This window comes from Haliotis rufescens, unplaced genomic scaffold (genome assembly GCF_023055435.1).
Source record: "Haliotis rufescens isolate VD_foot unplaced genomic scaffold, xgHalRufe1.0.p SCAF_9, whole genome shotgun sequence".
Lineage (NCBI taxonomy): Eukaryota > Metazoa > Mollusca > Gastropoda > Lepetellida > Haliotidae > Haliotis > Haliotis rufescens.
The window spans coordinates 44,968,096-44,984,452 of NW_025964383.1; the positions used below are offsets into that span (position 1 = coordinate 44,968,096).

The 16,357-nt window shown below is 40.2% G+C and overlaps 1 protein-coding gene across 2 annotated transcripts; it reads left to right on the forward strand.

The window, feature by feature from the left end:
• The first annotated feature begins 439 nt into the window (after positions 1 to 439).
• Positions 440 to 13,786, forward strand: LOC124145135 (oxalate:formate antiporter-like). Of its 2 annotated transcripts, none has more exons than XM_046514816.2 (11): positions 440 to 605; positions 1,065 to 1,257; positions 2,075 to 2,201; positions 2,816 to 2,955; positions 6,879 to 6,999; positions 7,263 to 7,378; positions 7,930 to 8,059; positions 8,563 to 8,685; positions 9,849 to 10,058; positions 11,644 to 11,749; positions 12,434 to 13,786. In XM_046514816.2, exons 1-11 carry the CDS (start codon positions 518 to 520, stop codon positions 12,478 to 12,480), a joined length of 1,401 nt encoding a protein of 466 aa, XP_046370772.2. In that variant the 5' UTR covers positions 440 to 517; the 3' UTR covers positions 12,481 to 13,786. The 2 variants fall into 2 exon arrangements, with proteins under 2 accessions (XP_046370772.2, XP_046370771.2); XM_046514815.2 differs by having other exon boundaries at positions 442 to 605; positions 7,260 to 7,378.
• The last annotated feature ends 2,571 nt before the right edge of the window (positions 13,787 to 16,357 follow it).

Genomic DNA, 16,357 nt, shown 5'->3' on the forward strand with positions numbered 1-16,357 from the left:
CCGCGTGTCATGTTACCAGGCAATACGAAATGAGTGACAACGTTCAGTGCAACAATGCAACGCAAGGCCCGCGTGTCATGTTACCAGACAATACGAAATGAGCGACAAGGTTCAGTACAACAATGCAACGCAAGCCCCGTGTATCATGTTACTAGACAATACGAAAACAGAACTCCGATTGTGGGCATTGCCTAGAAATATAAATGTTTAAACAGAATTGCTGTCATAGCCAATGACATGTCATGGCACCACTTGCAATTTATTCATTTATAGCGTTCTCATTTCACGAATGAAAGTAGATTCATTATCAATCAAGGCCGCAAGGTTGTCAACAGCACGTACCATTGTTTTGTCATCAAGGTTATCAACAATATAATCAATCGGACATTTCGATTCTGTCACGTTCAGAGGTGTTTATCACAAACAAAAATCAAGGTCGTTTTTTATCAGTTTGCGTCGACTGTATTATAAAACATTTGCGTGAAAGACTACTTTGTTTGCTACTCATCTGGACAAGATGGCGTGCTGGATCGGATGGCCTGCCACCAGAGTAATCATTGGCGGAGTCCTTATTCACATTACATTGGGGACATTATATACATTTGGTAAGTCAGTGTTATCTTGTCGTTAATACATTTGCCTTTTACACTGCTATGATAGGCATGATGGTAGTGTAAGTTCAGTAAATGTAATCTTGCAGGCCACAGGAGATCGCCGAACACATTATGTATTCATGCTATCGTGGTAAAATAATTCCTGATTAAATGTACAGAAACATGTATTTCCTAAACTCTTGAGACACATAGAATGAAACAAACACTCGCTCACACTTACTGACACTAACACCTAGTGGTAAACGTCTGAGACTTGCCTTACTTCGCGCTTTCCTCCAACACAAGCTGACATGCCGTGATATAACTGGAATACTGTTTAAAAACTCAACCCACTCACTCCCTCACATACTGTCACCAGAAAACTGACATTATGTTTTTATAGAACATCGGTTTTTTTTATGTTTCTATGTTTAACCGATCAATCCAAGGTGATATTGTCTTCTTCCACAGGCAACCTGAACCCGTACCTCACGTCCTACCTTCGTGAAGAGTTTAGAAATGAAACCCTCTACGACTACTCGGACACAGCATGGGTGTACTCAGCTTCCATCATTGGCATGGGATGCACGATCGTCCTGGCGGGCGCGATCTATGACAGACTTGGTCCTCGCGTAACTGTGGCCATTGGATGTGTTCTTATGAGGTATGATGGTCTTTAATTGTGTAACATGTCCCCCCTGACTTGAAACTAGATTGTGTCATGTGTATGTTATCAGTAAAACATAAAAGGAAAACCCTGAAACTGTGGTATGATTACATTTTGGAAAGTTAAACTGATGCGACAATTGTAGTTAGGCATGGATGCTGGCGAGGACACTGTCCTCTCAGGATGTTTAGCTACGTACCTACATCTTCTGGTAGCAATTAAGAAGCGATAATGCCTGTTATCTCTACAATCACTGTAACGCCCGATTTCGTAGTCCGCATAATATGACAGTCGTTGTTTATAGACAGGTTATTCTTGGTTTTACAAACATACATGAAAGTAAATTTAAACACCCTGAGCATAAATAGGATCACGTCAATAAGTGTAGAGCCATGTGCCTGGTGCACGGAACAAGTTCCACATGGTCTCCTAGGTCCTATTCGGCTGAGAAAAGCAGAGTGTTGACTGGGGATGTGCAGACTTGCGGCCAAGCACCATGCGCATGGAAATGTGTCTATGACCTACACCAGCTTTCCCCCAAGCTTACATACAATGGCATAACTGGCGTGCCTTAACAAGGAGTGTGAAACCAAACTCACTCCTCAAGCGAGTTCATGTCAAGTTGTGGCGCGAGTGTCACATCTTCCTGTCTCACCAAAGGGTTTTGTCGCTTTATTTACAAACCTCTAAGTATCTAAGCTTCATACTTTCGAAATACTTTACATTGATAAAGTGGGAAAAAAGGCATACCCTTTTTAACATGATTTACCATGATGTAAGTCCTGTCCTCCACCTAAACAATTTGTTTTTTTAGCGGAGGCACACTGCTCACCGCCCTCACAATCGAACACTCCATCTACCTCGTGGTTCTCACCTATGGGCTGATGTTTGGACTTGGTGTTGGGATTTCATACACTGTGCCTATGAGCTGTGCAATGAAAGTAATGACACTTTAAGTCTTTGAATGGCATTTTGAAGTGACACACATAAGAGAGAGAACTGACAGACGTCAACTTCTTAATGTGAGGAACACAACGTTTTAGGATATATGCTTAGTCCTACATTCCACCTGAAGAATGAGTAAACATATACTCCCAAACGTTGTGTTCCTCATAACAAAGAATTTGACATTCATAAATGCTCTATTGTAGTACTTGACTTCTTTAAACAGTTTAGATGATCATTACATGCATATTTTCCATTTAATTTGGAAGCCCCGTATATGAGGTCAGGTAAGGTGAGAGGTTATTCCACCTATATAGCGACGTGCATGTAAGTATGTGTAGGGTTGCGTGTACTAGTACATATTTACACCAGATGTATGGTGCTATTTCACTGAGTTACATTGCCGTAGTTTAATATGGATACCCGACCCAGACACATTATACTCACCGCCTTGTTTTTGTTTTATCCCCACAACGTCCAGCACCACTCAGGCCATATCTTGTGAAGTATTTCTGTATGATGCTTGAAGGGGATTGAACCACCGTAATTCTGCTTGATACAACATCAGATCTGTACGTACGTATTTTTAAATTCAAGTTTTATCTGACAGTGGATCCCTCAGAGAAAAGGACTGGCCTGTGGTCTAACAGTGGCAGGATTCGGAGGTGGAGCTTTCATATTTGACTATGTTCAGACATGGTACATCAACCCTGACAATGAATACCTTGACAATAATTCCACCACTCAAAAGTAAGTACCGTTTTCGGTCTACGGCACTACATATATGCCAGCAGCTCCAGCCTTTGGTGACTGTATTTCACAACTTTATAGGTACCGTCGATCTATGAATATATTAGGAGCGTCATACAACAAGGTACAACATTCAAGTTCTTTTAGACCGTTTGATGGTAGATATGTGGTGGACATTTCCACTTTAGCGCATCATACTGAGTGACAAAAATATGCTTGGTGCAGTTCTCCAGGTTGACTAGTACCATATGATCCCGTGATTATCAGGTGAACAATTGACTTGTCTGTGCATGTGTTGGTGACGGATGCCACTTGTGGGGCAGTACACTCTTACCTTTTTTGCGAAGAGCTGGTATCATCACCATTGGATAGTGATTTATACACATGAAATGTCAATGCCAGAGAATATCCAGGTTCGAGTTTTTACACTTGTCAGAGGGATACACAAAGTACGTGATCTAGACTACCAGTTGTTGGACGTTCATGTGCCTCGGTGGCTGAGTGGGTCAGATCACTGACTTAATGTGCTGGCGATTAGGTGCCTTACTCTGGCAAGTGTGGGTTCGAATCCCGGACGGAACTCAACCCACAAAAGTACGAGAATCTGTTCTTTACTAAGAAAGTGTCATCCCAAATATAACATGTGTTATATAAATAGATAACTGAACATCCATGCAGATGACACCAGGTGTTGGCGACAAGAGTAAGCATGTCCTGTCCTACCAGTATGGTTTATGGTTATGATAAAGTCAGAATTGTACGATGTAAAAAATACATATAAATATATATGTGACCCGCCATGAGGTGAGGTGAGGTGAGGTGAGGTGAGGTGAGGTTAGGTGAGGTGAAATTGGGTTTAACGTCCCCGACATGAGGAAAGGGACCTTATGGGTGCAAGGAAACAATTGTGCTGTGTCGTCATAAAGACTTGCGAACTGTACTGAAATATCTTCCTCTTTTTTTCTCGCGTTCGTTCGTAACGTTATAAAAACATTACTTGAAAAACAATTCAGCATACATGACTACTTTCGATTGATCAGATATAGTATCTAAAAACCGAGGCAAATTTCAAAACATATATCCTCTTTCCAAAAAAAACCCATGCAAAAAGTGATTTTAGATATCAAATAAAAAATCAACAGATGGTAATTATTCCAAACTGGCACACATCATTATATCATTTACCCATGTTCCATATGGCACACATGGAACAGAAGATGTTCAAGGTGAAGGTCATCTGTTCTTAATATGTTGTATGGCCACCATTAGAGTCTAACACTGACTGACATCGTCGCTATATGGAAGCAGTCAAATCCTGGATTGTGGCCTGGGGATTGTTCACCTACTCTGCCCGTAGAGCTTGTGCCAACGGTCAGAGGTTCTGGGGTTGTTGCTGAAGTGCTTGCAGTCGTTGATCCAGTGCATCCCATAAATGTATGATTGGGTTTAAATCTGGAGACCTGCAGGGTCATTGCAAGGCCTGGATGTTGTGTTTCCGGAAAAAAGGTTGTTAGTCTTACCGTGTGAGGCCATGTTGTCTTGTTGGAAAAAGACGTTCGCTGGTTGCATATTGGGAAGGATAGATTATCATCTATGCAACGTTGTGCCGTTAAATTCCCCAGAACTTGCACCAAGTCAGTTCTATCAGTGTAGGAAATGTTTGCCCACATCATGCCACTACCACTTCCAAATTTGTCCACTTCCTGTATGCAGTTTAGTGCATTACGTTCCCTGTGACTTCTGTAAACACGACGTCTACCATCCATACAGTGAAGCATAAAACGTGACTTGTCACAAACCAAACCATCGCAGTTGTGGCCATACTCTGTGACATTGACACCCTTGACGTCGCAACCGACGATGCAGGTCCCTCAAAATGACAACTCAAACTGGTCGTCCAGCGCGAAGTGGTAGATGAAGCTGATTAGACATAGACAAGTGCTAACTCTACCCTAAACTATCTTCATCACTATCTGGATACCTTTGCCATGCATTCGGATTCAATAAGTCTGCACTGTGATAATTGTGTGGGACAAAAAAAAAGAATAAGTTTTCTTTGATGTAAATGATCTGGAGGATTGTGACAGGAAGGAATCATTCCTTTGAACTTTGTTTCCCGCATTTTGATCATACCCGGTTTGGGCGCGAATTGGATTTTAGCTTATGCAAGCAGAAGTATCGAAGATCAACTGTTTCCTCCTTGAATGACAAAGCAGATGTCTATGAGAGGTCACACAAGTATCAGGCGGTTCAGCGTGTCCATGATAATGTGCCACAGTTGTGCCTAAAGTTGACTGGAAGGAGGCTTTGAAGGTATTGTACCAATTCCAAGGACTACCAAGTACCAACAATTCAGGATGTCTTCGGATGCACAAGGTGTGGTGTATATTAGGGTTTTTCCAAAGCAGTAATGAAGTGAGACTTACAATGGAAGCAGGTAACAAGTAACATTGATAATGTGAATTCATTGATGCCAGCAATTATCCCACTACAAAGAATCTCCCTTGAGCGTAGATGGTAGATCTTGCAACACTGCTATGAACCATGTAAAGACCTAGTTTGTCGAAACCAGATGAACTAAAGTCCAAAGAGAAACAGATTGAAAGTGACGAGTGACAGATAAACAAGTTTAATGCACGACAAGTACTGCCACAAGCATGTTTAGATGTAAAGAACTCTCGTGACTTTACAGTCCTGTGAGTGGGTTGCAGAAAAAAGATGATACAGTTGGTAATCATTGATAAAAAAGTCATGGAGTAGGAGTTAGTTGCGTGTTACCCTGCTTTTAACAGTATTTAAGTTAGATCACTGCGTGTCAGCTTAATTTGTGAGGAAAGCCCGAAGTGATGCAGGTCTCAAACGTTTACCACTTCGGTGAAACCCACGAGCATGGGTATGATGCTATAAAACCTAGAAACATGATCGGGGCGAACCTGGATTCGAACCCACAATATAGGTTTCTGGTGCTGGCAAGGGACGCAACTCTGCACAGCGAATCGCGGCGCCTTAGACGACTTGGCCACCCGTGCCCCCCATTCAATTTGGAACACAAATTCATGTTTTCTCAAAATCAGTTGTTTCTCTGGGTCTCCATACTGTGTTCAGACATGGTCCATGACTCCTCACAATGAACTTCCTGTATGCAGCCAGACGTCTGGTTGTAGTAGGTGTTGAAAATTGACTGGTCAGCCGAAGTCAGACGTTCCTCACAATCATAAATGAGTGAGTGAGTGAGTGAGTGAGTTAAATTTTAAGTCACATCGGCAATATTTCAGCCATATCGTGACTATCAATAGTTAAACATAATACATATATTGAAACTTGTATAAAAACCTGTCAACGAAGGACAGTAAAATTACTAGATTCATCACAGAAATAGATATAAAACTAGTACGGAATTATAAAAGAGAATAGCACTATTCACAACGATACAAGATAAAAACAGGCTGTAGATCGCCAGCGGCTGAAGGTAGACCACCATGCTATGCAATCATAAATGAAAAACTATCATTGTGTTGAAAATTCGGATCAGAAAGCAAGCAACGTTGTTGCTCAGATTACATTTAACGATGAAATCCGACAGAGAGAGACATTCAAAATGAGGCTAAAAATTATACAGACATTATACACGTGTGATACAATTCCAAAACACACCACTATCAGCCAGATACTAAACTACGGGGACCTTCTGACGCCTTCTCCCTTGAAGGAGGCAAAGTCTGTTCCATCAGGTGGCAAGGTGATGGCTTCCGTTTGAAATTGTATTTGTTGACATTCATCAGCTGATGAAGATTGATTTCATTATTCCATTATTCTTAATGGTTATATCCGTTCCTTTATCCTCCCAATGAACCTACCCATCATATAAATGTACATATTTTACTTGTGTTATTTAGTAATATGTCTCATTTTGTCCGTTTTAGCTTTTTTACACAAGAGGCTATTTTGAACAGAGTCCCTCGCGTATTCAGTGTTTTGGGGGCCTGTTACGCAGCTCTACAAGTGATGGGAATCATTCTACTCACAGACCCTCCAAACGTCCAGGTAAGTACATGACTGGATAATTTAATCGTTTTAATTGTTAATAATAACATATCAGCAACAACACAAAGGGAATGGGCTTCACAAACAATGTTCCTATCAAGCACAACGTGCATATGTTTTAATCTTTAGGCTATCCCATCACCTCTTGTCATGAATTATCCAGGAATAATTCTTCTTAGGAATCATTGGATGAGGTGATTTTATAACTGGAGAAGTAGAATCATTTAACGAGTGAAAAATTGTGTCCTGTTCGTTGATAGCAGATTGAAGGGGAGGAAGAAAATGTGAGAGAGGAAATGTTCACAGACTCCGGAGAAAGGGAAGATCGCAGGATGCTCGAGGAAAGTTCATCCCTTCTCCAGGAGACACCAAATATGACGTTAGGTTCATATATATTCATTTTAATATTGTCGTATTTTCAGTTTCATATAAACATCATATGTAAAGGTTTTTTTATGCAGTGTTTCGAAGCACATGTCCTCAGTGATTTTGACGGATGCTTCAAGTGTATTGTGCTAGGAGTGAACATATGACAAACGATGGCTAGGGTTCAAACTTTTTATCACATGTTTTCAGTACTTGTCTTCAGAATTCCGTTCAGTCAAGCGTTCATATCAATTAACTTAGAGACTTCAAAACAACATGATCCATCACTTATTATTCTCACAAAAATCTTGGTATAAAAATATAAACTTGTTCGAATTGCCAAAACTTAATTGTAGCCAAATATGGTCCCATAAGTGATTACTGATTTTGTTGTAACAACCTGCTTCCAAAACCTATAAAACGTCTAAAAACGCATATCAACAGCATTCACACAGTGTATATATTCATTCGTATGCATTCCAACTTGTCACCTACAATAAAACATTCATTGAATTCAATGACATATGCATTTGTCCTTTGTCTCTATTTGGATATTACTCATAGTTCGGCCAGTCTAGTCGAGGAGGCATATGTGTCTTGGAGACACAGCTGGAAGACGAAAGATTTCTGGCTGCTGTGGTTTGCACTGCTCCTCAACAGTCAGGGCCTTGTGTTTTTTTCAAGTTTCTGGAAGGTAAGCCACTTCATCGTGATCTAGACAATGTTACTACTGATTTGATAAATTAATAAGGCTACTTATGTCATATTAGGTACACCACCCTGTAGGAGGTCCAATAAAATCTTGCCAATATTTGAACAAATACTTTATTATTAATCTGGAGGGTATATGGGGCCACAACGTTCAAAGGTTTGCCGTACTGAAAATGGTACTGTGAAATAAATGTTATTAACCTTTTAATGATCTATTATTGTCAATCATGTCTGGGATAATCTAGTCTATGGTTTTAGAACTTCTGCTAATCACCATACTCACTCGCAGAAAGACTCCATCATGTTCCTAACGTTTTTTCTAGGTTAATTGTTGTTTGTAATCATATGCCGCCAGTGTAAATTAATACAACATGAATTGGTGTTGTGGAAAATATGCATCCAAATTGTAGAAACAAGTTAATTATATCGTTTTTAGCTTTAAAATGAAACGTTTTTAGTTTGTTATATTTGAACTGATTATTCTAGGCTTACGGACTGTCTATCATCCGTGATGATCACTTCCTGGCAATTGTTGGAAGCGTCGCCGCCTTGTTCAACGCTGGCGGCAGAATTTTCTGGGGACATTTTGGTGACAAAGTATCCTTTAAGGTATATGGAGTGAGTGAGTGAGTGAATTGGGTTTAACGTCGCTTTTAACATTATTCCAGGTATAACACGGCGTGTCAGCTTAATGTTGGAGGAAAGCCCGAAGTGATACAGGTCTTAGACGTTTACCACTTCGGTGAAATCCACGAGCACGGATATGGTGCTGACAAACCTAGAAACATAATCATGCAAGTTCAGTGTGTTGAGAAGCACCAATACCGTTGCTCGATTCACGAAACAAATGTGTTGTCCACACGGGGATGTAATGCGACATTGTCATATCTCGTTCGGTCAGGCAAGTCAGGTACGTCTCAGGTCTCTACAACACATAGTTATGAACTCAAGTGATCTTGCAGTATGAGCTATAGCTGTTATTATAGACTTAATTGTAAACAACAAATGTTGGCATTCTGAAATGCGGTATTTCTCAATACCCAAACAAAATTAAATTCTATAACACAAGTGAGTGAGTTGGGTTTAACGCCGCTTTTAACAGTCACGGCGTGTCAGCTTAATGTGGGAGGAAAGCCCGAAGTGATACAGGTCTTAGACGTTTACCACTTCGGTGATATCCACGAGCACGGATATGGTGCTGACAAACCTAGAAACATAATCGTGGCGAACCGGGATTCGAACCCAAAATCATAGGTATCTGGTGTGCCAAAGGGACGCAACTCTGCACGGCGAATCGCGTCGCCTTAGGCGACTTGACCACCTGTGCCCCCTTCAGGTATATGTAACTGACACTAACATGTATGAACTGCTCCAAACAAAAAGAGACAAAACCATTTCTGTAATCATAAAAAAATCCTAACTCAAGTCAAGTGTTGACCTTAACGCACATGGGAATATATAGTACAAGCCAAAAAAGGGAATAATATCGGACATCATTTTGGTATTATATTGGATATGTCCTGAACCACTAACCATAAAACCTTTTGAAATTTTACTGAAGCTTTGATCAGACATTTTATGAGCAAGAGTCACTGATGCATTTGGGAATGTTCTCCACCGCCTTCCTTAACACTTTTTGAATGCTTTACTAAGGCCATGATCAGACAACTTACGAGGAAGAGTCACATGATGTTTTTTGAAATCGTCATCATCATTTCGGAATTATCTTTCTGCAAATGACTATATACTGATTATATGTGTCTGTGTTACAGGTCGCTATGTTGTATTTGTGTGCAGTTTTCACAGTGCTGATGGCGTCCTATCAGTTGAATGAGCTAGCCGGAAAGCCCCTGTTCTTCATCTACGTGTGTTTAACGTTTGGAACGTTCTGTGGAAACTACGCATTGTTTCCAGTGGCTACAGTGCAGACATTTGGCCAGCGCCACTTCGTACAGAACTATGGACTGTTGTTTACCTCCCAGGTCAGTTCAAAGGGCAATTAGTTTCTACTTACATGTACATAATTACGACTAATTTCTACATGTGAAACAACTCTTTGTCAACAATGAAATCTGCAACAACAAAAACATCGTTAATATTTTTAAAGTAACATATTCATCGGTTGATTTTATTACACTTTTACCATATTATGCTGAGCTTCAGCAAATTTTGTTCAAGAGATTATAAGAAAAAAAATCAACATCGTCTGTGTCCATCAAGGTTAAATGCTTTTCACGATGCTTTGAATCTTTCATTGTCATTATCATGCAGTATCTCCTTTATAAATCATAAGGTTCATAAGCATAAAATATATGAACTTTGAACAAAAAGAACACAAAGGTCAAATCAAGGTTAAAAAGTAAATTATTGCAATGTCAAATCTACCAAATCTAATATTAAAAAATGGTTGAGTAATGCCCTTAAATACGTTTGACGGCTTAGACGGTGGCCATATTGAAATGGGATTCGAACCTCTGAAACAAATTAGGCTTGATGTTTGGTGAGACTAAGCGTGTGGCGTTTCAGGTTCTTAGGTCCATAGGTTTCTGATTAGAGCCGTTTTAGAGAGCCGAGAGTTCATTTTGAAAGAATTAAGGGCATGGTCACAGTAGATGATCAATTAAGATAATATGTTCAATATGGAACTTTCAGTTAAAATACTGTCTGCACATTAACAAAAATGTAACGTCAATTTTATCTACAGTGGCTGAGTTTTGACAAGGATTTTCAATATAGCTGCCATTGTGGCACATAGTAAATTGGATCAGAATATCATGAACACATACTGAGGCGTCATCAGTCATCCTTGATGGGAACACGCATGTGGTGCTGGGGCTTCATTAGTGTCGTTGTTTCTGATAGGAACATTTATACCAGGCATGGTATAAGCTCATGTGACAAGGTTTCCGTACTGATGGTATTTGTTTGAAATGTAAATAATAGGCCTAAGGTTTCATGTTTTCTAATCACAACTTACCCGAAATATGCTATAAGTTAAATGCAAACACTGAGAGCATTCATCTTTCAAATGATGCTTGGTTATTGCAAGTGAAAATCACGTACACATTTGACAATGCAAATAAATAACGTGATATATTACTAAGTAGACAACATTTGTTCTTTAGAAATAAGGGGCGGTCGGGTAGCTTAGTGCACGTGGTTCAAGCGTTCGCTTGTCACGCCGAAGACCCGGGTTCGATTCCCGACATGGGTACATTGTGATATTGCTGGAATATTGCTAAAAGCGGCGTAAAACCATACTCACTCACTTCAGAAATAAGCATAACTTACGTTACTGTTATTTGTTGTACCATATGGACATCCACATGATACATCCATACCTGTCTTGTATTTTGCGTAATAGGCGACTAACGGGATCGGGTGGTCAGACTCGCTGACTTGGATCATGCATGTCATCGCATCCCAATTGCAATCACAATTGATGTCAATCACTGGATTGTTTGGTCCAGACTCGATTTTTTTACAGACCGCCGTCATATAACTGGAATATTACAGAGTTCGACCTTAAACAAAAAAAACAACTAAAAACAAACTTGTATTTTGCAGTCGGTCATGGCATTAATCCTTGCAATCACATCAGATGAGATCCGGACTGGGACTGACACAACGTGGGAGGGACTCTTTTACTTGTCAGCTGCATGCTCCTTCTGCTGTACGAGTGTGTTCGTATATAAAAACAATAGAAACGGCATACCTGCTGTCAGACCATAACAGCGAGTACCACATAACTCACGTTCCCTTCCATTGTTACGAAATAAGGTACCATCAGCATTTGCGTCTGGCCGCACCTCCAACAGCATAGACGTCCACCGTCTTACTTGCATTAGTGTCATAGTTTCATTCGTGTTGTAACAGGCGACTATGCTTGTCGCAAGAGGCGACTAACGGGATGATTTGGGTTGTCTCGCTGGCATGGTTGATGCATGTCATCGTATTCCAATATGCATGGGGGCGGTCGGGTAGCCTAGTGGTTAAAGCGTTCGCTCGTCACGCCGAAGACCCGGGTTCGATTCCCGATATGGGTAATATGTGTGAAGCCCAATTCTGGTGTCCCCCGCCGTGATATTGCTGGAATATTGCTAAAAGCGGCGTAAAACATACTCTCACTCACTTTAATATGCATGGATCGATGCTCGTGATGTCAATCACTGGATTGTCTGGTCCAGATTCGATTATTCACAGACCGCCATCACATACCTGAAAAATTAGTGTTGTTATTGACATAATCTTTAGTGTTGGTGATCTTATGAGACATCCCGGCTGCTTTGAATGGACGAATGTCTTTCCAAATAGTCGAACCATGCACTTGTCTATTGTCGTGTTACTCTCTTTCTAGGTTTCCTGCTGATGATAGCGTTGAAAAAGAGGCGACCTTTCGAGTAGCATCAAGTGATGAGACCTACAACTCGGTTCCATTACTCACTGATTCAAGGACACCTTCAGGAAATTATCAACTAAAGTGTATATTGTCTCTAAATATTTATATAATTATTGATTGACATGGTGATTTCATATTAGTTACAGTATTTACAATCTATATTATTGTGTTGACTGACACGCACGTGTGATTTATTTCGTGTCACCTAGAGTGGATGTGGCTGTCTTTTATTCCAAATAGAAACGTTGGGATGACATAATCCTCAAACAGCCTATGCTTATACATGTTCAGTTAATGTCAAACCTAGATATCACGATTCAGTGCAAACAGAGTCCTGTTTACAGGCAATCAAAAATCGAAAAGTGGATCATCCATTTTTAGCTGACATTTTAAGCTGTCTTCTCAATTGATCCGTAGCTGGAAAAGATATAACTCTTTGTTGGCTGCCAAGTCATGTTGGCATCAGTGGCATCTGTCAAGCAGATTCTTCGACAAAAGCCGCTCTTAAAAAACCAACTTCAAACACAAACTTCCCATATTCTGATCTAAAACCCTCCATCAGACAATATGTGAATGATCACTGGCAAAAAAGTTGGAATACCAAGACTATGAACAAACTTCATGCTATCAAACCACTGATTGGAGGTAATGCACATTCTGGTTTATATCGTCATGATGAAGTTGTTTTAAAGCGGTGCCGCATTGGCCACAGTCATTATACACATTCATTTTTATTGAAGGGTGAAGACCCACCGTTGTGTATATCTTGCCATAGCCCTCTTACTATGAAGCACATTCTGCGTGAATGTGTTGATTTTGCACTTGTCAGACAACGTTTTTATGATAATGTTCATACCTTATCTGAACTTTTTAACACAGTTTCTAATCACTTGATTTTAGCGTATTTGAAGGAAATTAAATATTGATATATTAAATATTGAAGGAATATAAAATATAGATTTTTACCTGAACAGTCAGTCTTTTACCTATGAATGTGATACATGACTGAGATTTTAGTGATTTTCAACACCACTATTACTTTATTGACAAAAAGACATTTCTCGCCGCGAATAGCTGCAAAATTGCTGATGCGGCGTTAAGCAATATTCACTCACTCACTCACTCACTCAGTGGAAACATAAATATATGCATAATAATTATCTCATTAGAAACGTAACGCTTCATGAATTTACTTTCATGTTCTTTATTTGCCAAATTGAGACAATTCAATTAACATGTTTGTTTGCTTACTTTTTACTTCTTTCTTCCATGTTAATCAACGTGTATATTAATAAAGCAAATCAATATTTTGCTGGAATTGTTTTTTTCGTTTGTCATCAATATTTTAGAAAATATACATGTTTCAGTATCGACTGACTGGGGAGAAAGTTTGATGCCCCGCAAATGATTCAATTGTGACACACAGTTTCTATAACCATACACCCTTGCTAAAAGCAGTGCCCATTGTGCGATTCCGACAATAACATAAGCATGTGTTTTTCATACGAGAAATGTTAGACTTCATCATTAATAACATCTATGTGAAAGTCGTCCATATATAAAGATACAGAGTGACCAAAAATTCGACTGCATGACAATAGGAGAGTGAGTGAGTGGGTGAGTGAGTGAGTGAGTGAGTTGGGTTTAACCCAGCTTTTAACACTATTCCAGTTATATCACGGCGTGTCAGCTGAATGTGGTTGGAAGGCCCGAAGTGATGCAGGATTACCACTTTAAAGAAACAAACCAGACTGTCTGAATACATTAATTCAAACGGCATAAAACATCATATGTCTCTGAGGCCAAACAGCGTCCGTTATTGCAGTCCGTTTGACTCCAAATGAGAACGATGAATTGCAAAATAACTCGAAATCCAGAAAAGTGTATGAAACATCAATACGGTACTTGACCATGAATACCCTGTACCCAACAAAATCTGAATTTTGTTTATTTTAAGACCCATGACGGATGAAGTTCTTTAAGAAACTATCGTGTAATTTTGTATAGAAATGGGTACATGGCACGTAGGGGGGACAAACCGTGGAAGGCACAGCGCAAGCACGGTCTGCACGTGCTACGCAGTGACCGTGTTCATTCAATGACAAGATGCGCTACTCAGCAGATGTTAAACAGTTGATGTTGAATGTGTATGATTTCTTTAGAAGTGAAGCAGAAAGAGCAAAGCCTTTTAATGTAATTAATAAATTCTTGAAACGAGCTTCAAAAGCTCTTGGTATGTCCCCTCAGAAATTTAAAAATGTTGTTAGTCGACGAGATACAAATAGTCAGGCCAAGGAGGTAGGGAACATGTCAACACCACGCAAGGTTGATAAATTAGACAGTTTTCAGAGGGATCAAGTCAGACGTACAATTGTTAAACTGCACTCAGAAAATAAGTACCTGTCCCTAAGAATTTTGAAGAAACACCTTGAAACTGACCATGATTTACGTGTTACAAAGTACAAACTATGGCAGCTGTTGCATACATTTGGTTACAAATACAAAAAAATAGGGCTGTGTTGTGTGAACGGTCTGACATTGTTCGTCTCCGAAATCATTACCTTCGCACCATCAAGCAGAAACATGAAGAAGGATATGAGCCCGTCTTCTTAGATGAGACATGGGTAAATGCGTCACACATAGCCAGCAGTCAGTGGGTACCCAGTAGTGACTGTAAGGAGTTACCAATGGGAAAGGGTGAAGGACTCATAGTTCTCCATGCTGGTTCTGCTGGTCAGGATTTTCTCCCAGACTGTGACCTCGTCTTTAGAGCCAAGGCCAAAGACAACAGGGACTACCACACAGAAATGAACGGCAATGTATTTCTGGAGTGGGTGAAAGATAAATTAGTCCCTGCTTTGCCTACCAAGTCTCTCATTGTCATGAACAATGCACCGTATCATAGTGTGCAGGATCCAGAAAGCAAGACTCCAACCTCTAATAACCGCAAAGGAGACATGGTTACTTGGCTGCAACGGAGGAACATTACCTTTCCTTCTCGAGCGACGAAACAACAGCTCTATGAAATCATCAAAACTATGATACCTGACCCCGTGTATAAAGTTGACAGTTACATCAAGGGTCAGGGTCACGCTGTCTTACGTTTGCCACCTTATCACTGCGACCTGAATCCAATCGAGTTGGTATGGGGCTTCGTCAAGGGTGACGTTGGACGATAGAACACAACGTTCAAATTACGAGACGTTGAAATAATAAACGCCCCTGTTCCATCTGAAACCAATGCTAGTTGAACCAGGTATGATAATTGCACTTACTTTCGACTGCGTCGACTGAAGAGTAACTGAACGTCTAGATGTTACATTGTTTTTACGGGCTGTGAAGTGTTTGACAAAAGTAACACCTTGGTCTTTCATTTCTGAGAAGATATCAATTTCAGCCATGTCAGCAAACAGTCGATCTTGGTCCCTCACAATTCCTTTACTGGTGTTGAGTGTTCAGTGTGCAGAGACCGAAACCAGGGCGCTGATAAAAGATTCAGTTGACAAGAGGTTTGTTGCTAGCTGCCTTTTACTGAACTCAATTAACAATGCACCTGAACTCAAACGTTTAATGGTTTTGACGTCACCTGTAATGCCATGTATAGTTGTATACCCTTAGATACTGCGAAAGGGTTCAACTTAAAAGGTGTTTAATCTAAAGTCTCAATCACAATGAAACGTGGCCAGTAATCAATAGGTTTGGACGATCGCTATTCATCATCAACTTCAATCGGACGGTTTTTTAGGGGGTTTCTTAATCCTTGTTTAATTGTTATTGTTTCGTCACCCGGGCTCCCCACCCACCATGGAGCGTCATAAGGACGATGCTTATAACAAGTGAATCTCCAACTTGCAGCACCAAGGATACGTGGGTGATATACTG

Bases quoted from the DNA above. Each gene is read 5' to 3' on its own strand.
- LOC124145135 (XM_046514815.2), top strand. From the start codon at position 518: ATGGCGTGCTGGATCGGATGGCCTGCCACCAGAGTAATCATTGGCGGA. The intron at 2,202-2,815 runs GTAATGACACTT...TTTATCTGACAG, and splicing joins CTATGAGCTGTGCAATGAAA to TGGATCCCTCAGAGAAAAGG. The intron at 8,060-8,562 runs GTAAGCCACTTC...TGATTATTCTAG, and splicing joins TTTTTTCAAGTTTCTGGAAG to GCTTACGGACTGTCTATCAT.